Source organism: Rhea americana, unplaced genomic scaffold, assembly GCF_003343005.1.
Source record: "Rhea americana isolate MKP2758 unplaced genomic scaffold, rheAme1 scaffold_136, whole genome shotgun sequence".
In the NCBI taxonomy this organism is placed as follows: Eukaryota; Metazoa; Chordata; class Aves; order Rheiformes; family Rheidae; genus Rhea; species Rhea americana.
The window spans coordinates 941,762-965,479 of NW_028185439.1; the positions used below are offsets into that span (position 1 = coordinate 941,762).

The following is a 23,718-nucleotide window of genomic DNA, read 5'->3' on the forward strand; positions in this document are numbered from 1 at the left end:
GTCCTAGTAATYTGAGGTCCATTCAGATTATCTCTCAGTTAAAGATGTTAACTCTTTGTYTTGGGCAAATATAAGGGATTATAATCTGTTTACCTAAATAACTTCTGCAGTTTTTGTTTTATACAACAAACTTTCTGTTTCTAAAAACATGCTATTCCAAATAACATACTTCTGCTATACACATAATGTAATACTTGCTATTTTATACCACAGATACACCCACATTTCATACATAACTTTGTGATCCATAAATATTCTTTACTTCTGAGGTATACCATTCTGTGTGCATTTAGTAGTACTCCGTAGGCTTGAAATGTTAATCTAATTGCTTTTATTTCTGTGTCCCTGAAATAATGGGGTCTGGCATGTGTAGCTGATAAGAGGAAAGGTAAGGTCYTAATGATCAGGATGTCTGTAGGCAGTTGGAAGACAGAAGCTTATGCAAGATACTTTTGATATTACATGTGGAAAAAACAAAACTGAATGTCTGGGGGCAGCGGGGGAAGTAGTCCCTAGTGTAAAGCAAATACAGGCTCCTGCTAATGACGGCAGATTGCTAGCATACCTGCTTAGTGTATGGATACAGTACTTGATTAAAACAACGGGCAGGAGGTTCATGATAAATACTGTGCTTTTTTCTTCTTAAACCACTTTAATGTAGAAAACKGAGAAACAAATACGGGGTTGGGTCAAAGCCTGAGTTTTGGTCAGCTCTGAGTGAGTCTTGGGAGAAGTGGGAATTAGAGGCTTGAGAAAAGCTAGTTTTGACCATCAGTTTCTTATCTGCACTATGATATACCATAACAAGTTCCTCATGGCCTGTTACTTCCTAAAATGTAAATAATGATCAGTGGGTCAGTTGTTTGTGGGAGGTTCTGAAAGAAACRGACAACATTTGCAGGTACAGAAATAAGACAGACTTTGCTATATTCTTATATAAAAGTCATTTTAATTATTAAAGTTATTYTAATGCAGTTACATAAAGTACATTGCAGTAGCAATCTAGAAGAACATTAGGTCATTGAAAGCAGCATGTGAAAAATAAGGAAATAGTTTGAGACGGAATACACAATAATGGAGTGGCGATTGTGTCTAACTAGCTAAATTAGGTAGTTTTATAATCTCAGATCAGACCATATGATTGTCGTTAATGCAAGTTTGCTTAGATTTGTTTTCCTTTCCAGAAGATGTTTTGTATCTCTTCACTGAGATATGTGCAAACATGATGTTTATTCCAAAATACTATAATTTTGAAAAAGATAGCATAAAACCTGACAGAGAGTTTTTTAAAGAATATAATACAGTGTTTTAAAAAGCAATATACATTAAGGACTCCCAAGTTGCAATGRCAGAAATAAATACGATCAAATAATCTTATGACTGGAATAGAAAAATCTCCARTCTTACTCTCAGGCAGAGGCAGGCAAGGTCCTGCAGATCTAGAGCAGAATGAAAATGAAAAGGGAGAGGGCAATTATGTATGTGTCACAGTTGCTCCTGTAAATGGTAGCTAAACCAATAATGAATTTTGTTGCTGGAGCAACTTTGGAAGTTACTGCTGTTACGGGACTAGAGAGTGCTATTGTTAGCAGGTATCCACAGCTGCAGTATCTGAACRCGATGCAGTATCATTTGGCATAGAAAGAGATTATTAGGTAAGACTTGGAAGGATAGGAAGAGAACAGATTATTGCTGTTCATATAAGATGATGATTAAAATTATACCGTAGATCAGATGAACAAACTGTACTCCATTTTCTGTGGTTGAATTCTTGGGATGGCTTTAGCTATTTTCCATTTTCATAAAATGCATGACAGCAAATAACTGTTGGAGACAGTTTTCAAGAGTTTTCTGCAAGAGTTTTCTTCGCCAAATACATAGGAGATCTTTTTATTAATGTTGTAAGAACACAAATATCCATCCTAAATACTAGATATGTAAGCACCACCACAGAATTGCAGTGTTTGGAAGCATTCCTAAAGTAAGGGCTTTTGTGGCTTTGCTTCTTTCAGGTCCAGCATGCTGATACAGCCAGTGCATTCTTACACTGACCTCCTTTCTTTACCATCGTTTTTCTGACATAGGGCCACACTGAGCATACTTTCTCTGCTTGTGTGTACAGTTCTTAATTCTTGGGATTCCTTTAAACGCTCGGCTTGTACTGGTTTGCAGATAAGTACTGGCTTAAACACCATTAAGAATCGGTTATTTTGCGTATTTGACAAGGARTTGCCTCATTCTGCTGTTTCATACTGTTGGTACCCAACTCTATTTAAATTCGTCATCTCTATTCCTAGAGATTGTTACACACCTAGTTCAGCATTCTCTAGCTTTGCTAAACAGGCTTCTGATTAGRTTAAATTAAAATTCTGGTGCAATTAAATGACTGTGGTGTGTATCAATACAGTCCACATAAAGTTGTGTAACACTTTAAGGGTTAYCTAATGTCAAAATGCATGTCCTGAAACTGCATCYTATTGTCATACAAAATTTGTGATTGTACATAAACTGTATCAATAATATCTGTAAGCGGTCAAACTTCAGTCTCACTCTGAAGTGCCTTTCTGATTAATGCATGACCATTTGGTTTTATGAATAGGATTCACAAGGTAAGGTTTCAGTCTCACCACTTGCTCTCTGACTCTTTATATGTCCTTCCCCACGAAAGACAAATTCAGACAATCTTTTATATTTTAAAGCTTTGACTCTGTCTRCATTACATTTTATATTCATCTGTGATTTTTTTACTCCTTCATCTTCAGTGGGCTTTACAAACTTCAAACCATGTTACTTCTTAGCTGATTCCTTCTATTTAGACTCTAGGTATTTATTGCAATATTCTTTTTCTTAGATATTGATTTGATTCTCTGAATAAAGGCTTAAACCTGAAAGCATATTTAGTTTCCTTTGCACATCTTTTTTCCCACTTACAAATACCTGCTTAAAAAGTGTGGCTAGAACATTAAATTTCTCTACCAGGGAAGATGTGGTTGCTTTAGGAGGAAAAAAAAGAATCCTTCTAATTATTTATGGAATGTAAAGAAATACTATTTTCCTTTCAAGAGAGTTTTTCCAAACAACCTTTTGGAAGAAGAAAAATATTTTAATTGCCTACTTGGTTAATAAAAAATGTGCTAATTTCACTTTCTGGTTCTTAATAAGTAATTAAGGTACAGTCATTTCACTGTCTCCTGCTGTAAACTTTTCCAATATTTTTTGGCAAAACTGATGCTTACTTTATGAATGTATTTTCTCAACAAAATACCCTGATTAGATAAAACTATTTTTTTTCCACCTTGGTTTCTGGTGCTGTTTGTGTTCGTCCTGCTGTTCCTAAAATCCTCTTACTTTTCTCAAAATGGACTAGCCGCTGCAGGGGTTGTTTCTTCCCTGCAGTGAGGAAAGTAGGGTTGTTGGGGAAGAAAGGAAGAGAAGGAAATTAGGAGAGATAAAGTTACAAATCTGAAGAAATCCTGACTTTATTCATTCTGCTGTTCCTGAAACAACTTATGCAAATGCTCGTTACTTATGGACTGGTAAAGTAATAAAAAATCGAAGTGAATCTTAAGTATAAGATTCAAACAATGTTAACAGCAGACATGCACGTTAAGACATAGATTTCATATTAGAGTATCTAAGAGAACTTTGCTAYTTAATAGAATCATTGTGACACAAATCCAAAACTTTTTGATCCAGCTCATTATGAAGCATGATTTTCTTCACTTTCAGGAATCTGTGTCATTTTTATGAACCCATCTCATTTTTATTTTTGTTTTGAATTACAAAAGGATTGTATTTTCAGTGGAGTTCTTTTTTTTTTTTTTCCCGCCCGCACTCTTCATTCCCTTGCAGTCTGGTCCATTTCAGTTTTTGGCAGACACAGAAGAGACACAGAAGGCAAATGTAAATCTAAATATGCTGCAAAGGAGGCATAATCCTATTCATAAATCAAGTATCTTTAAAAACAGGTGCTTTAGAAAGTTATTACCAAAAAAAAAAAAGCATTCTTTTTTTTAATTAATTTAGTCCAAAACAGTTCTTTCTTGTGTGCCAGAAATTTCACTTCTCTCAGTTTGCTGTGAATTGAAAGGTGTCAACAGAAGAGTAAATAGGTCATAGTACAAAAATAGATATTTTGCCCTGAGCCAGTCTAATAAATCTACAGGAGAAGGCAGTTCCTTTTACCATGATTCTTCTTTCATTAGCTTCAGCTGTCTTCCTTTGTCGCATGCTTAATTCAAAAAACAGTACGGACCTTTGATGGTCTTTACTGGAAAGTTTATCTTTGAGTCAAAACAGTTAAGGGTAAAACAAAACCATTTTGAATTAATTTTGGGCAATACACAGATTCAGTTACTGAACTGAAAATGAGCTTTACCTATAAAATCACTCTTCATAAGAAATCCTCTGTGAAACCTTTGATTTACTGACTCAGTTTTACTAAAGAAAGTTTTGGGGSGATTTTGTTTTGGTTTGTATTCATTAGTTTTATAGCTGAACTGAAGTAGCAGGGATTATAACAGTTGAATGAAGTAATTGCTTCCTAAAACTTAAGACTTTTGAATCTTTCTTTACTTACTGTCATTAGAAGCAAAATATTTAGCTATTGCTGAATAGATGATTTGTATACTTTAAGAAATGACAAAATCATTTAAGACAATGATTTGATAATGGATGACTTCCATTCGAAATTATTTCCATGCAWAAGCATAATGTATGTAAGAAAAGAGCAAACTACTAACCTATCATTTTTGCTGCCTCAAAATTTGACATGGTTTTATGGTGGCAGTGTACCCAATTGCCTGAGAAAATATATGTTAATTATTTAATTTTGTCTTACTGGTAAGGTAATGTAATGTAACTTTTTTCCGTGAAAGTGCAATTTTTTTCACTCTGTATTTTTGCAAAATTTTATACAATTCAAAACAAATAGCATTGAAATGTTTTGACACCAAAAAATGTGGAATTTCTTTTGCATGAAAATACTTGAAATTTAGTGTTCCCTGTTTCATTCAAGATRAAATTAAATTATAGCTATTCTTGTGAAATGGAAATTCGGTTCTGCAGACAGTTTTAACCACTGATGAGAGATATATTATTGCAATTRATTATTTCCTTGTTTATAATGAACAAGCTGTCTGTTTTCTGAGCTCTGTGTGTTTAGGTAATCCTGAAACTTTTTAACAGTAACAGAGTTTTTGCATATTTCATTGTTTCTTTAGGTTTCAAGACTAGGCCTTTTTCTGGTCAACTTGCTGTTATATTTTGTCTCAGACTTTTCATATACTTGTTTCTTACCAGAGTTGCTGAGCTAAGGGATATTTGTTGGGATATATAGTTTCTTTTTTGCACAATTCTGTGACAATATTTCTTGCTATCTACATGTGTCTTTTTCCTGTCACTTAAATGGATATATGGGATAGACAACAGCATAGATTTAAGTAATTGAGTGTGTACCAGAATATTAAAAGCAGAAGAAACTTGATAGAGGGGAAAAAAGACATCCTCAAAGTCACTTGATACGGTAGCTCTTTACGAAGCTCACCTCTCGCTGTTCCGGTTCTGTCCCTGATACGGCTAAGTAGCAACTGTTCCGTTTTGCTCAGCCCTTTCAGTCACTTACCGCTTGCATTTTTCGAGTATTTTTCCCGGTCTTCTTCCTTTTCCATTCTTTGTTTGCCATTTATTATGACATTTCTCTGCTGTTTGTTAAAATAAGAAATTCCACTAAATAATTGGAATCTAATTTGATTTATTTATCTATAGAATAGAATTTGTGATATTTCATGTACCATTATTATAGACATACTTTCATTATTGGATTTCACTGTAGCTGGATACAGTTGATCTGCTCTGCTCGTACTTGGCTGACTTTGTATTTTGAACTGTCAGCTTAAAGGGGAATTCTTTTTTTCTTATTTTAACTTGTATGAAATCATAAATATGGTCCACGTAAAGGAGACAATTTCCAAAGGCTTTTTAGATTTATAAGGGAAATATAATAATTGTGTAAAGAAAAAAATGTGGATAAAGCTGCCAATTTTTCTTTGGCATCATGAATTTTTTGCATTGTTGTATCTGAAGATAAGTTCACTTTTAGGAAGCCAGCAGAATGTGAAGAAAGATTCAGCAGTTCCTTTTCTATAGTGACTTATAGTTTCTCCRTGGCACTAGGTGTTCTAAAATGAAATGGGATTCCCAGTATGTTTTTTCAAATAATAGCTGTTGGGCATTGGCACTGATGCCCAAACTCTAGAAACAATTGGAAGCATTGTGTGGGTTTTGGATCAGTAGACTTATTTCTGTCTTTTGATATAAAATTGGTTCACTTCCACTAACAAGATGGTGTAAGTGTACATTGTTTTCCCTGGGTGTGAAGAATGGGTTTGGGGTGAACTCTGGAAAACCTGTTACTCCTATTGTGTTCAGGTAATTCAGGGATTTAGAATGAGTTTAAGTTTTGAGTTCTGCTGAGCTGATTACAATTAAATGGCAAAAAAATTGTTTTTACTGCAAGTCCAATTATAAAACATACTTGATAATGTATTTCATAATTCATTAGTTGTAGTAATCATTGTCTTTCGCCGATTTTTTTTTTTTTTTTTACATCTATTCAAATATTGTCTGAGGTTTGAACACCCTGTTGTAAATTCATTTTCTCATACATTCTTGGTACGCTAAACTGTAYCATTTAAAACTATCCAACAAAGATACATTTTAAAGTTGAATTAACTTTTTACATTCTTAATTAATTTATGACTTGCTCCTTTCTTATAGGACACTTTTAAAACTGGTAAATGCTTCTTAGAGAAGGTGGTGTTCTTTAAATGGCCTGTTGCATTTTTCTTATTTTTTAATGAAATAATTTCAAATGTTTTAGTGATACCTTTTTCCTTTTCTCAACAGTTATCAAAATCTTGCTAATGTGATGGCATAAACTGGTCAAAAGGAGTTTGGATTACATCATGGATATCAGCAATGGTGACTGATAGTATTACAGTGGCGCAGTGGGAATCTGCTGTATCACATGTCAGAAGTTAATATTTCTTTACTTTTGTGATGGTAAGAGTTTTCTTTACTAAATAAATAATAACTTCTAGAATTCTTATCTAAATTTTATTTCTTTAGAAAGTAACATAGCAAATCAATAAGACTTTGATGTCTTGGATATTGTTTTTAATGGGTGTTGAGTTCAGCAGTAGTCACTGTAGAGTACATTGGAATTTGATTTATTTTGCTTATTGCTGTCCATTTGAAATGTCAGTTATTGTTCCTTATTTACGATAGCTTTAAATAGAACAACCTAGGTAAAGTGGACTGCATAAATGACCCTGTTTGTCATGTTTGTTTTCATCCCCAAATGAGAATTTTATCCAGATGGTATTGCAGTTATGTGTGAATGGGGAGAATATACCAGCACGTTTATCCATACAGAAAATGGGTAAGAAGAGCCATTGTATACAACACATAGTTACATTTTCTTTATCTCTTCAACTCCACCATTGATTTTTTGCCGATTCACTTTCTTTGTCTTGCTCTCTTTTCTTGTAAGATGGAGTTCATTGGCCATCTCGCACTTTGTCCTGCTTCGTTAAGGTTAAAGGGACCGAGCGGAAGTTAGTGCGCAGAAGGGACTAACGTCAGGCAGCAGGAATGGCTGACGAGCAGGAGGGTTATAGCCTTACGTACACAACTCAGCTTTGGGAACTTTTGAAACTTCCTCATTGTAGCTGCTTTTTTGTTGCACAGTTACACAGCACTTCATTGTTCTGACAGTTTTATAAAAGAGACATGCTTAAAAAAAAAATCACTTTCTGTGGTTAGACCAGTGCACTTCTCTCTTTGCAGGCAACCTTGCTAGTGTTACTTTTCAGTAAGTGCACAGCTGAGACGCATGCTACTGCTGAAGTGCGTTCCTTTTCCTGTTTCCCAAGGAGCCCAACTGGAAGAGTGGTTAGGGCTAGCCATACTTCTGTAACAGGAGTTTCTGTTCATTTGTCCTGGGTTTTAGAGCTGTAAGTTGCTTGATTTAAGTGTAGGGAAGATTCCAGACAATCTACGAGGAAGAGTGCATGAATTCAATCTTATAAATGATTTGGACCTGTAGGCTTTTGACATGTAGGTCTTCTGCTCTAGCCACTGCAGCACATCTTGGATGTGCTTTGGCCTTCCTCCCCTGGCTTAGCCCAGGGAAAAATGGCAAAACAAGCAAACAAAAACGAGGAGAGAGTCTCTTCTGGCTTAAAAACTTAKGACCAGTTAGGGGTGTATTTGGGACTTCGTGGAAGCACAGCTGGCACGCTTTGTGAACCTCAGAATTGCCACATTTGTTATACACTGTGGAAAGAACCTGTCTTATAGTTGAAAAATGACCACAAGACAGTGCCATGRTCTAATCATTTTTATTTGAAAAGGCCACACAGCCAAGGGAGATGGCAACAGTGGATTGGTAGGGGGATGTGTTGCTGAACTTGCATAGTTTTTATGGATGGCTGAGTCACATTTACAGAGTTCTGTTGTGTCTTAGCCAAATTAAAACGGTTTTTAACTGGCATTAGTGGTTATTTTGAGGTTTTGGTTTTGGTATGTAGATGCAGAATGTATGTATATGTGGAAGAGCAAAGATCCTCGTAAATTAGAAATCAGCTTTATTTTCAATTAATTACTACAGTTGCATTTCTAAGTAGTAGCCGGTTGAAGGCCTCCTGTCTTTACTCACATTTATGGTTTTAACTGGGTTGGATCTTTACACAATGCTTCTGAAGCAGAGTACTATGAAATTCTGTATTTTCAGCTTCATGACTGAGACTTTATTAACAAAGTCTTTTTTTTAGTTGGGGTGAAAGAAACTGTTGTCCATCTAATCCGAATCACACTGTATATTGTTGATTTGGAACTAAACTACTGGGTGTTTACAGTATATTGTTCTTTGACTATAGCTGGGATACTGTATGAGGTATAGTTTTGCTATCATATTTAAAAATAACTTCTAATTCAGTTCCATTTGTGCTGTTTAGATCCGTAAAACCTGCCTTCCTCTCCTACTTTCAGCTTGTCTGATTCCTGATTTAAAAGCTAGATGAATTGTAGAGTTATTGCTCTTTAAAGTGCTACCAGAACGAGAAGCTGCTTGAGAAAGGAAGGGGATAGTCACAGAAGTCTGTTGTTGCCATTTTCTGGTTCTAAACCATGGTTTCTCAGCTCTGTTGCTTTACCAATAGCGGAAGACATTATTGTAGGGAACTCAGAGTTGTTGTCTCTTAAGTCTACTCTACTTCCTACTGGACTTTGATTTAATATTCTGCAGATTCTTCTCCCATGATAAGAATTACAAAGTTTATCTTGTGTTTTTGAACTTACTTAGTATAGCTTTGTAATTTTTTGCTGCCCTAGGGAAGTGCATCAGGAAACCTACCCTTGTGGGTAATGTGGGATGAATGCAGGAGAGAGTTTTTATGATGACCAAGTAAATGCTGAAATATATTATCATATCTTAAGATGTTAGATCATTTGGACTTTCATATGTTGTTAGCAAGTGTTCACAATTATTTAAATGTATACAACAGTTTTTCATTTCACTGTTCCATAACTGACCATAACTGACTTATTTTCATCTTTAAATTACAAATTCAATTTACTTCAGTTTTTTTCCAGTCATGGGTTACTACCAATAATAGTTAGACTAAGACTAATATTTATATTAGTCTAGTGATTTTCAGTTTACTGGCTTTTCAATAACAAAATTAAATGTTACTAGATTTATTTTTAGTATTGTTACAGTTATGCAAAAGTATTTTAGTCTTTACCATTAGCTGTATCTATAGCTATGATCACTCTCTATACCAAGCAATACTTTTAGGCTGCATTACATCTAAACATTAAACAGGTAGGGTAGTAATTACTGTTAATTAAGTGTCAAACATAATTTTACTCCTTAAGATCTGTATTGGTCTTGCCTTGYTTGTTCAAAATGCCAATGTCCCCTATCTTTTCTGTTTTAGAACCAACTTAGGTCTAAACAGTAGCTGTCTGAGAACTTGTGCTCTTATTTTTCTCCTCTTGTTGATGAAGGTGGAAAATAACTATTGGAACAGTTTTCCTCTGTTTGTCACTGTCTGCCTTTCTAATAGCATCTTATAGGTCTGATTCTGTGCTTAGAATCTTAATCTTCATATCATATGTTGACTAAATGGGCTGTTGAAATGTGGAATTTGGGTATATGGAAAAGGGAAGGTATGGCATCATGTACAAAAGTGAATCTATTCATTGTCATGGATATTGTGACAGCTTCATGATCATGTGCAGTTTGATATACTGAATTTTTAAAGGTGGAATGGATAGAGAGGGATAAGCTGAACTGACTTCTATAAAAATGTTATTTTGAGATTGKGTGAGTTGAGTACTCCTACATTTCACAGTGAAATCTCAAATCCAGACACTCAAATTGGATGTTTTAAACTTGGGTTTGAATCTGAAATTACTTAAATTTGAGGTAGGTGATGATTCATCCCGCCACCATATGAAAAATATAAAAATGTGAAGAAGGCTCAGTATTAGTAAGAAGAGAGAGCCAAGCACGTTGTTGAGGTAAATGGTGCAAAAATGAGACGGTGGTCATAAATGGAAACAAGGGAAGACTCCACCTGGGTGTAAGAGGAAATATTGTCACTATAAGGGTAATTAAACACTAGAACAAGTTCCTGAGAGAAGTTGTAGTAGAATATCTGTACTTGGAGATTTTCAAGACCCAACTAGACAAAGCCCTATGTAACCTCATCTGATTTTTTTTGTATGACTTTGATTCTGTTTCAGGCAGATTTGTTTTTAAGGCTTAAATAACAAGTGATTAAAAGTCAAAATATGATTTTTATGGCTTGCACTTTAATATGTGGAATTGTTTAACTGGAAACTGTGAGATTTAAGAACGTGATTTGATACCTCTCAACTGAATAGACACATAATAGTGCCACAACAATATATTCTATGTACAGTGCATAATAATAGTGACTTCTAGTAACTGGAGCATTTCAGGTGTACGTAATATCAGTATCAATGATAGTCACATACCAGTCTTAAGTCAGAAAAAACAAAAATACCAAGTCAACTACTTTGAAGCTTAGATGGATTTTTTTTAATATCCTAATCTATTGCACAGAAAGAAGTGGTATTAATATTTTGCATAAACTTTCTCAGTTTTCTGCTAGGTACATTTGTGGCAATATATTCTTCATAATTTCTGTGTTTGTAGATGTTTTTCTCACATACTATTTCTGATTATTTTGTCTTTGTTTGTTTGAAGGTTTCCCAATGAGTGGATCATGATGAACATACTTTAGGGACTTGCCATAGTATGGCTGCTTCTCGATCTACTCGTGTTACAAGATCAACAGTGGGTTTAAACGGTTTGGATGAAAACTTTTGTGGTCGAACATTAAGAAACCGTAGTATTGCTCATCCAGAGGAAGTTTCACCTCATCCTCAAGTAAGATCAAGGTCACCAAAGAAGAGACCAGAGTCTGTGCAAACCCAGAAGGGAAGTAACGGTGGAAGAACTACTGACTTGAAGCAGCAGAGTGCTCGGGAATCATGGGTGAGCCCTAGGAAGAGAGGGCTGTCTACTTCGGAAAAAGATAATGCTGATAAACAAATTGTGGAAAATTGTGAAAAAAGACAAGCAGAACCTGTATCACCAGTTTTGAAAAGAATTAAGCGCTGTCTTCGATCAGAAGCACCCAACAGTTCAGAAGAAGACTTGCCTACTAAAACAGAGAAGGAATCGTTGGAGCGTAAAAGCTTAGTGTCGGACAATGATGCAGTCTCTCCAGGGACTAAGCGAGCTTGTCGATGTCTTATATTGGATGATTGTGACAAAAGGGAAGTTAAAAAGGGGAATGTTTGTGTGGAAGGATTTAATAACTCTGCAATAGTTGAAGAGATTGCAGGCTATCAGACTGTCAATGGAGTTGGTGAGAGAGACTCAAATTCTTTAAACTGTGATGACTGTCAGCTTGATGGGAACGTTAAGCAAAATAGTGCTGGTTCCTGTATGCCCACGGACAAAACAGTAGCAGAAAATGGAAATGCATTTGCCCATTCTTCATTGTTGCTTAATAGCAGCAAGGAGGACAGTGTTGTAGACCATTATGTGCCTTGCACAAACTCTCAAGAACAGGTAAAGTTAGAGGACCACAAAATAATAAATGACTGCTTGCCTGAGGAGCATGCTAATCAGGCAAATGAGCCAGCTACAGGGTCCTTTTCTGAAATCCAGTCATCTTTGTTAAGGGATTCTGAGGAGGAAGTAGATGTAGTAGGAGATAGTAGTGCCTCTAAGGAACAGTGTGCTGAAAACACCAATAGCAACCCGAATACTCATCATGATAGTACATCAATCTCAGGTGAACCTGAACCACACTCTTCTGTACTGGACTGTGTTTCAGCTCAAATGACATCTATGTCAGAACTTCAAGAACACAGATACACATTGAGAACTTCACCACGAAGGGCTGCTCCTGCTAGAAGTAGCCCTACTAAAAATAACTCTCCGTGTAGAGAAAATGGACAGGTTGAGGAAAATAATCTTAGTCCCACTGAAAAGAGTGTACCTGTAGGTATTAATAATATCAATGGATCTCCCAAAAACTCTGAAGAAACTAAGCAGAATGAAAAAGAGAGAAATTGTAACACTGGAGATCAYGGGAGTGACGGACTAAGAAAGCCACTTTCTGAGGCTAGGCTTGTTGCTGGATATATACCATCTGCCAAAGAGAGTGCCAACATCCACACTGCAGAGGATGATGAGGAAGAGCCTGATGTGTATTACTTTGAATCAGATCATGTGGCATTGAAACACAACAAAGAGTATGTGTAACTATGGTAACCATGAATTCTGCTTTTGTTTCTTACCAAAAATATATAAATTAATACGTATTTAAAGTAACTTCACAAAAACTTAAGTATTCTATAGTATTCGTGCTCTTCAGTCTTCATTTTTCTTCCTTGTTTCTACCCCAAACAAAATTAAACTCTTATTTAATATGCAGTATGGTACAGCAATGTGGTTTATACATTTCTAACAGTGTGAGTTCTCTAGCCAGAAATTGTTATTGAAACACATCTGTTATCTTTTTTTTTTCTTTAGAAAACTAGCTGGAAACAAAACAAAAGGATTTATAACCCTTAATTAGAAAAATTTCAACTATTTATCAGAGTATCAAATAAATATAGCATATATTGTTTATGAAATTACCATTCTGTTGTACGTGGAGTTTATATGGTTAGCCACGAGAAGAGATTAGGCACCTCTTTTTGGTGGCATGGGAACCATTATCATGTTAAGGAAGGTAAACTAGTCAAAAGTAGCAGTTTGAAAACTTGCTCCAGTGTAAGTGTCATGTCCGCATTGGTGTTCACATTCATTTAATGTAAATATTTACACACTTGATTATTATTGGAAAAGATTTATGATTTGTTTATGTGTTTATCTTCCAAATGTCAGAAATAGAACTGTAGTAATCAAATATCTGCGATAACTGTGACAATGGTTCTTGATACAGAAGGCACTTTTCTCAGTGTAGAAGGTTTACAGGGAGAAAACTTGTCCTCAGATGACAGATCAGATCATAGTTTTTATAACACTGTTTTGACTTCCTGTATTTTGCTGCTTAGTAGATGGTTCTGAATACTGAAAGGCCAAGTGCACGTGGTCTTCAGTCATTGGTGATCGTTTTCATAAATAATCATAGCACAGTGGTTTTGAAGCTGAGGTACAAGACACAGATGATTGTCTAATGCAGCAAAAGTTTGAGTGTTTTGGAGGATATTAGAGCTGTGTAATTTCTATAATGAAATTCTGTTCAGTATCAAATATGAATAAATTATTTTAATTGGAGAAAACGGTGAATTAGTGCATGGATCACACAGTCATTTTACAATAATAATCAAAAATATCTGCAGTTACAGCAGTAAGTGTAAGGTGTATGGAGATTTTTCCTGGTAGGTAGAGAGAAGACTGTAAATTCAGCTGCATGACTACTATTTCCTAAGTCGTTAATGGAAAAATTGGCTGTTGTCTTCTGAGGTTTTTATATGTATATATGGGATGAATTTACTAGTACTATTAGTGCAAAGATAATAGTAATGTGATTGTTTATTTGGTATTTTTTAGGGAGAGTATTATAAAGAACAGATCCAATTTTTAGGTGCAGCATCTATTTTAATTCAAATTAAATGTACAAAACAATATTCTGTTTTTTCTTCTAATCAAAATCTACAACTTCATGTAAGGGCTGAAAAAATTAAACGTAATTTTTCTAGTCCTGTATTTAAACAAACAAAAACGTAAAATGTTCTCCAACAGTTTCAGGAAAAAGCCATAGTGTTAGTCTTTGAGTATAAACAATTGCTCTGAAAATTTGACTAGTTGTTCAGTTCAGCAGCCTGTATATATGAGCTAGTTGGAGAGCTTTTGAAGTCAGATATTTTTACAGATTGCCTGCAAATAGCACTTTGTAGTTTGGTATTGACTTGCTGCCCGAATGTAGAATTCCAAAAGCAATGCTATTATTTTTATCGTGTCTTATATTGCACTGATTTTTGTGGCAAAAGAAGGCAAAACTAGAAGTCTTTTCTAGATCAAGGAAGAATTATTCCTCTTTTCAGAAGAGAAGCATGCTACTGAAGGTAGTGTTACTTGGTTGAATTTTCTTTTTTTTCCTTGTTAAAAATAATATAACTGGATAATTGTGGACAATCTTTTTATTTTGGTTTATATTGGCAATAAAGTAAATTTAGTATTCTGATGGTTCCTCATGATAATAGGACCTTCTGAAGAACTTAAAATCTGTATTTTAGTACTCAAGCGTGCAATTATTCTTTATGTGTAAATCTGTAGTTCAAGAATTAATCAAATCCTATGCAATACATTCTCTTTCAAATTTAAATAATATCAAAGTTCAATAGAGGATGCTCTCAATTCATGTGTTACCATTTTTGAACAATGTATTGATTATACTCCTGCTGTCTCTCATTTGGTGTTTATTTTCTAAAACATTAAAGTGAAACAAAGGCTTTAGCAGAAATGTTTTTCGTAATTAGTCAGATGCAGAGAATTCCAGGGTGCCCATGCCAGCAGGTAAGGGCTGTTAATTTGGTATATGATATTTTTGGTTGAGGAAAATATGCTGATACTCTGTTTATCAGGTCTGCAAATGGTACACAGTTAAGTTTTTCTATTCTCTATCAATTAGTGATTAAACCTGTGGATAATTTCTATTTTTTTCTGACTTGTATTTCTGTTCTTTTTAAAAAGCAAATTTGGAGAGCCATTAGCATCTTGGCTAGGTTGAGGAGGCAGATTTTTCAAAGGCGACATTTAATATTCTTTAAATCTTCTAGAAAGGAAAAAAATCATATTCCTGTGTGCTGTAGCAGCGATTTGTCATGCCTGTAAAGACTTTCAGTGTTTCTTGTCTTATTACATAACCTCATTACATACATATTCACACAGCTGATTTTCACCCTTTAAGAAATTATTGTAGGAGTGATAAAACATGAATGCACCCAAACCTTCAACAGCTGTTAATAAGACTTGCTATAAGAAAAACAAGTAAATATATATTGTGGTATTTTGGTGCAAATTTATGCTGTATTTTGAATATTGCCATGTTCAAACAATACATGTTAATATTTCTGGGAAAACTGGATGATGTAGTAGGAAAAATAATTACCACAAAATGTGAGATGATTGTGGAATATTATTTTTCTAAGGGAAGGCTGAGATTATAGATGCTCCACAACACTTGTAATAAAATATATTCCTCCTACAAAGAAGGAGCTGAGATCTGCTAAAAAGAAATTTTATCACAGCATAGACGTGCATGAAGACAGTGACAGACTGATGCACGATGTTGTATAATTGGAAAGCATTGTTAATATTTCCAGTTATTACATGCATATTTGTGTATTATTGTAATGCCTCTCTGAAAGTTTTGGTTTGGTGCATATTTGAGAATTTTGCATGTACTTCCTAGTTCAGAACCATTTGCATTTTATGTTGAGATATTTTCAAAAAAAATTACTAATTTAAACTGTATTGTATTACTAATTTTTTACAGGCTACATTTAGTGTTTTCAGTATGTTTTCTCAGTAGTTTCTAATGTATCTCACTACTGTATCTTTCTGTGATTTAATGCTTTCTTATAATATACTAGTTTACTTTAATTTTTTTTTTTTTATCTAAAGCACATTCTGAGTAATTTTTTCCCTTTGTCCTATGTTTCCTTTTGTGCTCTAAATGATGTCTTTATTTCTTCTATCTCTGCTTACTTTATTCTGAGGTTTGGCCTGTTTGGCAGAGATTAACTTATTTGGGGGAAAATTGTTGTTCACTTTCTTCTGAGCTACTGAAGGCTCTAGATGAAAATGCGGTCAAGGAATTGAGTTTTCCGTGCGTTATATGCTATATTTCCAATACCCTGTTAAATTGTAGTTAGCTTTATAGGGCCATTGAGACTGATAGGTGAGCCCATTAGAAATATGGGAGTTATGCATGGGCATTGCCTACAAGGACTAAGTTGCAAGAGCCTAGGACCTTGTGTTTATTCGTTAACTAAATATTTTCATTTATTACCTTGTAATATTTAAAAAATGATAATAGTTGTACTGACATTTAAACTGAAGACAGACAGATTAAAATGACATATTTTCACATATCCCTTAAAACCCGGTCTTGTGAATTCTTACATATTATGAATTGTTTTGTTGTTGTGGGATCTTTGGAAAGACAGAGAAATCCATGTAGGAGCATAGGATCAAATTTAATACTTAACTAGCAATTCACAGGAATACTGATCCAGTTACCTAGATGTGTTTAATGTTTAAAGATGACGTGAATGAGAGAAAGAAAAGGAGCATCTGCGGCATTTCCTCTGGTACAGGTTTTGTATTTTATACAGTCATAAATGCTTCGCCTAAAAGAGCAGTTTAAAATGGCTCTCTATAAAAGTTTCATCTTACTGCACTTGACTTGCAGGCGTACAGTCTGATGCATCTTGCCATATCAATTATTTGAGAACTGTCTTAAATAGAATCTTCTTGAACTGTAACTCTAAAGTGATTACMTAGCAGTCTTTTTAACTAAGATGAATTTCTAATGTTCCCTGTAGCATCTTTTTCCCCCCTAACTTGACAACGAGTTTAAAAATTAAACTATTTTTTGTTAATATATTTTAAGACAAAATCTCCATGTCTGTCTTCATGTGAAAAGGTTAAGAATAAAAATATTACACTACTGTTGTAATTTATCCTGACATTTGTGGATATATTCAGATATACTTAGGTATGTCCAGAGTTAAGGTCCAATTTATTATATACGATGTGTTTATTTTAATGTATAGATAAGAGAGAGTATAACATTCCTTTATGTTATGTATATGTAGCTATAACTAGCTGTACTACAGAATAAACTGTCCTTCTATATTTTTAAGGACACCTTTTTCATTTTCCTCTTTTCCTATGACACAGTCTTACACTGGGGAGACTTTCAGTGTTGCATCTTTTCATCATCTTTGGGAATAAAGGGAATTGGCATAATTTTCAATCAAGTTGCTTTTTCCAGTTGCAGTCTTTACTCTGGCTGAGCCTGTTCTGAGATGGCAACCACTTTGTAAGCAGGGACCCGTGAGTTCTTTGTAGAAGAGTATTTGCCACCACTGCTAGAGTATACATACATTTTTAGTGTTGAATAAGAGCAGTTAATTAAAAAAATGCATATATGCCGCATTATTACTGTTTGTTTGTTTTGAAGGTCAGCCACAGTCTGTTCCACACCAAAGTAGTTTGGCATATCATATGTTTCTTAAACTTTATTAACGTAAGACTTGAACATACACAAAATTGATTCTTGTCTCAGAGAGTAGATTCTGTTGGGTGGTAGATTGGTCTGTGTTCTCAGAAAATAAGAAAATGTATAAATCAGCTTTAAAAAAAAGAGCTCAGTTCCCTTAGAATTTGAATACTACAACTGGTTCTTCTCCAAAGTAGAAATATAAGGGAAATCTATTACAAAATTCTAGTACRAATTTCTGATGGACTGCAGTTTCGTATTGCATGTAGCTGCGTTACTAGATCGTATTGTTGTAACATAATAGTGTATGACTACATTTATTACTTTTAGTGCTGCCATTCTTACTGTATTTTATAAATCTCCTCCGTGTGTGTGTGTGTGTATATATATATAAATGAAAAAATTATAAGTAATATAAATAGAACAAATTAATATAAGCAGAACAAAAAGCAGGTTTAGTAAGAGTATTTTCTTATTTATAGAACTGTGTTTTATAATTACATAAACTGTCCAATAAACAGTGAGTTCTTAATTTAATTTGCAAGAGATCATGCCATGGGCATGTGCTGCATTTGTTTTTCTCCCTGGTGATAGGCTTAGCCTAGGAGCTATTAAATGTCAAGTAAATTTGTCAAATTGCTTTTTCCTTCTCTCAACATATTTTTCTTGCTGTCAGGTACAGTGCAATCCTGGTGAACAGCACTATCAGCCCCAGTGCAGTCCTCTTTTGGATAAACGATCTGTGGAAAATGAAGCTTGACTTCTTTTGGACTTGTGTCCTTTGCTCTTTAAATTCTTTCCTCATCTGATTTGATTGATACCTGCATTTTTTTCCCTGCTTACGCTCTCACCTCCTCCCTAGCATCCTGTCCTGGAAGGGCAAGCGTGAGGTTCGTGTGTGTGTGTAAGCACCCACCGATGGACTGACCAGGGAGCGGAAGCAGGAGCAGCTGAATTCTCCATGCCTTTCTCTTAGCAGAGACAGTAGTTATGATCTCTCCCCTTTAACAAACTACCAGTTTTTACAGAACATACAGTAACTCACTTATCCTTGTGAGTTCTTTGATTTATGAGGCTCAAAAGTCATGAGGAAAGATGACACAAATTTAGAAATGATTACCGTTTCTGAAAGATGCTCATTATTAAAATTGTCTAAACTGGAAGATTAGATAGTTGTAAATAAAACTGTTTTTGAGGTGTAGGAAATAGCAGAGTTGCAAAAAACAAACAAACAAACAAAAAAAAACCCAACAACCCTGCAGAAATTCTTGGTCCTGATAAAGAAGGAACCAAAATAATGAGATGGGAGCTTGGCTAGCCTGCACAGCTGTGTGGATGCCTGGCCATATTTTTGGCTATACACACAAGTGATACTGCTTTAACGGTAGCAGCAGTGGGAATGTATGAATGCAGTTATGTCAATGTAAAGCTAAATCTGATGAGACAAGAAGTAAATAATATTAACACAATTGCCCACTTGACAGGGGTGTTAGCAATATTTCACTAAAATATTAATAAGTATAATAATGCCACCAAGAAAATAACTAGACCGTAATTACACTGCTTTGAAGGTGTTGATATCTTTACTTTGTAGTTTAATCTAGCTGCGACTGTTACCCTCATTGCAGATGTAAATATTTGTTTTGGTCTTGTATTAAATTGTGACAGCATCTCTGTCGTGAACTACAAAGATGATTGATAGCATCTTTTAGAAATTAATTGTATGAGGAGTAGATATTAGTGCTTGCTACAGCCTCTGCAGGAAGCCCTTATCAAGATAAGGGTTCCCTTGGTGCTACAAGTTTTTTATATGCTGTTTTGAGAAGATGAACGATCCTACCTTTTGCTGTCATTTATATTTTATTGATTTCCTTTAAATTCTTGATAGGAAGGGCAAGCTGCTCTTTAGCTTTTCATTGCAGCAGACCTCCTACATATCTTTGGCTATTGTTTGTTCTGCATAGTTCAAGTTAAAGATGTACTATTGATTTGCATAGTAATTCACCTTTAAAAGTTATATTTCCTAAACCAAGGAAAGTTTGTGCTATGTTACCATAGTGGATGTTAATTAAAAAAGATGTGTTTTTACTCATATATTCCCTTGTTTCTACTTTCTCTTTCTTTACCCCAACACAATATTACAATATATAAAAAACTGAGTGAATAGTCCTTCGCTCTTACAGTGTTAAACTTCTAATGATTGCATATTGTGTCCTTGTAAAAAGATCATAGTTTTCAGATACTACCATACAGTATATCTGAGGAGTTATGTTATACTTAAAGCAAGAACATATCGCTAAATAACTGGGAGTCTTCCTCCTCATATTTTAACAAAAAAGTACATTAAGTTACTTAGTATGAGTTCTGTGTAATAAGTATTGTCAACTGCCTTAGATTTTTTTTCTTTTCTTCTCCCCCTCCCCCCCCCCTTTTTGTCTTCTGGTAACCTGGGAAGCTCCTGCTCTTTTATTTCTGGAAGAAAGTCGCTTCTACGTGGTGGCTTCCCTCCCCCCCCCACTATCTTTTTTGAGAAAATTATCGAAGCACAGCTGCTGAAGGAAGCAGGGTGATACTGTCTTGCAATGAAGGAGCTGGGGCAATTCTCAGTAAGAGGGAWGGGAGCAGAAAGATTTGGGGGTGTGCTGTCAGGCTTCCTTTCCATGCTCTTTGTGAGGATGAGCCTTGTAATACTATTTCTTCRTGTCACTCCAACACTAGGACGGAGAGGCATGACAGGGATCTGTATCATCTTTCCCACTAAATGTGGCTGTCCTTCGGGTAAATACTTCAGCAAGTGCTGTTAAAAAAAATCAGAAAACTATATTAAAAGATGTTAACTTGGGGAGCGCTGATGCATGATATTTTAGCCTTTGACGTTGACAAGAGTGAAGCAAGTTACACATCTGTACTGGGACAGAGAGACTTAATTGCTAATTAAAACAAATGAAAAATAGCTGGAAAGGTGAGTGAGTGTGAAGGGTGGTTTTATACAGCTAGTGTTAAGTGTAGAGTGTGGTGGATGGCTCTTGATAAGTGGGAAGCCCACAGAAGAATATAAGTGGGGATTTTGTTTCTGAATCAGAGTCAAAGACTTAAGAGAAAGGATGTCTTAAGTTCAGATGCTTGCAATACAAAGTGTGGCGCTGAGAAGGTTAGAAGGAGGATGTATCTGTTGTTTCCTTGGCTTCTGAAAGAAGAGCAGAATAATGTCTCTGCATCCAGGTAAAAGACTGTAGTAGGGTTTTGGGAGGTTGTTTTAGGGCATTTTAACCTGTCTTTTAAAAAATGTGTTTTTACTGTGTGTTCCAGCTTAGTTCTGTTTTATTTTAAATAGGTGCTGATTATAGACTGAGGTTAACATTCAGAAAATAGAGTTTTTGCGCTATTACTGGCAGGGTAAACTTGGAAAAACCACTTGGTATGTGGCTTAGTTGTTTCATGTGTGAAACAGTTGCAGCTATCTCGGAAGTCCTAAGTGGTCTGAAGTATGAACCTTTGGGACGGTCAGAGAAAGTACAGTAAATTACAGTTCACATGAAGAAATTAAGCTGTAGTGGAAAACCTTTTCATAGTAAGTTACAGAGTTGGCCCTTGAGAAGACTGCCTTAGTTGTAGTATCTAAGCATCTTTACCTACCATATGCTGCTTTCTGCAGGTGAAGGTGCTTTTGAGGGTCCTGATATGAGTTGATACTTGCCCAAACTGGTTATGCCCTTTTTTCTCCTCTCTGTGCTTGCGTGTTGCTACCCTGTGTGTTCTACAAGTTTCACATTCAATTGCAAATCCCAGCACTCTTCCCCGTGCAGTAATAGATGATTATTATTATTATTATTATTATTATTAATCTCAGGAGCTCATTGCAAAAACTTGCATGAAACTCTGCAGTGTCAAAATTACTGTATGGTGACATTGGCAAAGATTTCAGGCCAGGACTAAAAGCTGGGAGCATTATCTGATGCTTCTGAACTGAAGCAGCCGACGTGTTTGAAAAGAGAAGGTTCTGTTTCATCCGGCCTGCAGATCTCTGCAGAAATCGCATCTCATAATGTAGCTGCCTTGGATAAAACTATAAATTCTAAGTACAATTAATGTTCCTCTTTTTATGTATTAATTTGYAGTCTTTTTGTATAACGCGTACGATATACTAATTCTTTCTTAGCTTAGCATCTAATGAAATTTTTTTTCTGAATCGCTGTTTTAGAAGACCAAAACCCATACTGATAAATGACTAGATACAGAGCTGCTTTTGTATATCTTTTCTGAAGTACCAGTAGATGGCAGTAAAACAAAGGCTAGATTGAATCCGCTATATTAATGGTACATAGCTATCTTGTGTAATAGGTTTTTGAAATACAAATTTCAAAACAAATTTGTTGCAAAGCAGTTTTTAGCATGTATTTCAGCCTTTTTTGTTATGAAAAATGTATACTTCATTTAAAATAACCCCCCCTTGCACGCTAAATAATCAGTATTTCAAATGTCATGACATTTAAATTACAGTATATGCTTTTTTACTTACTAATCCCCCAAATTGATGTTACCATAATTTCTATCATATTGTGAACRATATTCACACAACTATTGAAAGGCAGCCAGTTTTCCAGAGTGGAAAGCAATGACCAGCAGCTGCAACAGCATCTTACTGGACAGCAGAGGGTAAATCACTTCTTTTTAATGAGACACCGGAGTGCTTCTGCTCTTTGCAATACTAAGTGATGTTTGTAAGGCAGACATAGCTGACAAAATCCCCACCACCACCACCACCACCACCCCCCAGTGATTTGTTAAAGCATCTGGACAATAAATTACAGGGAACTCTTAATGTTGATTTTACCGTCTAAATTAAAAAGTAAAAATAATTAAAGGTCTTGTTACAGTTTTTTTGCTTGTTAATTGGTTTCACTTTTGTTTTCTGGTAGCTGTGTAAAAGAATTTTRTGTATTGTCATCTTTTCAAAAAATACAGTATAGACTTGCATTAGTGATCTAAGACTTGGTGGTAAATCTGTGTGTAAATAATAAGAGAATAAATTGTCATTGTGGTCGTAATGCAGATGTTTAAATCCATATGCGGTTCATGCCGAAGGCAAATACTCAACATTCAGTTATATGCCTGTAGATAGACTCCGTGAATACCATGTGAAACTTTGAGGCTGCCAAAGGCTGACAATTTTAATTAAATAAGTAAATGTGAAGCTATTTGTTGTATCATTGCTTTGGAAGCAAGTATGTAATCACAGAAGGTTAAAAAAGTTTAGTTTTCTTAGAGAGTAAGGGCTGAGCTTTGGAAAAGAGCCTCCTTCCGTAAGTTTCACTTATTTTCCTTTTGAAGGGAAAGGAGAAGCAATGTTGCTGTTCCCAAGTCTCAGGTTTCAAGGCAGGGGAAGGCACGGTGAGTGTGTTGGAGTATTAGACCAGGAAAACTCGTCAGCTTGCAGGCAGTAGAGTTTTGAGAGAGTTCTTGCCATTTCCAATTTTGTGTGTAAATTTACTTTGGATAAAGATACTTGYGACTAAATTTCTTCTCTTTTGTGGCCAAGATAGGACCAATGGCTGCCGCCTCATTTTTCTCATGTGTTTTTAATTTCTTTYGTAGATTATGTCTTGTTTCCAGGGGAGGCTTGGCATTTTTATGGCATTCGGTGAACTCGTGTGTCTGCCCCTTACTGGTGCCCCGCGTTTATTTTAAACAGAATTTAACTGAGAAGCCTCACTTTATTGCATCTACTGATTTGAATTAGCGACCTAAAAGTTAAATTCCTGATTTTGCAATAATAGTTTCTTGGCTTGCTCATGTAGGTAAGTTTTAAAGTACAGTAGCATATCTTGAAAGAGAAGCCTTCAGCAGCCATACAGTAACTAGTATCATYTGT

The 23,718-nt window shown here is 35.2% G+C and overlaps 1 protein-coding gene across 5 annotated transcripts in view; it reads left to right on the top strand.

The window, feature by feature from the left end:
* The first annotated feature begins 6,909 nt into the window (after positions 1 to 6,909).
* ZZZ3 (zinc finger ZZ-type containing 3) overlaps positions 6,910 to 23,718 on the top strand; it is a 38,697-nt gene continuing 21,888 nt past the window's right edge. For all 5 annotated transcript variants that reach the window (XM_085298176.1, XM_085298177.1, XM_085298180.1 and 2 more), the window contains exons 1-2: positions 6,910 to 7,062; positions 11,300 to 12,861. In XM_085298176.1, coding sequence (XP_085154302.1) covers positions 11,351 to 12,861 — 1,511 coding nt within the window. In that variant the 5' untranslated portion in view covers positions 6,910 to 7,062; positions 11,300 to 11,350. The remainder of the gene's footprint in view (positions 7,063 to 11,299; positions 12,862 to 23,718) is intronic.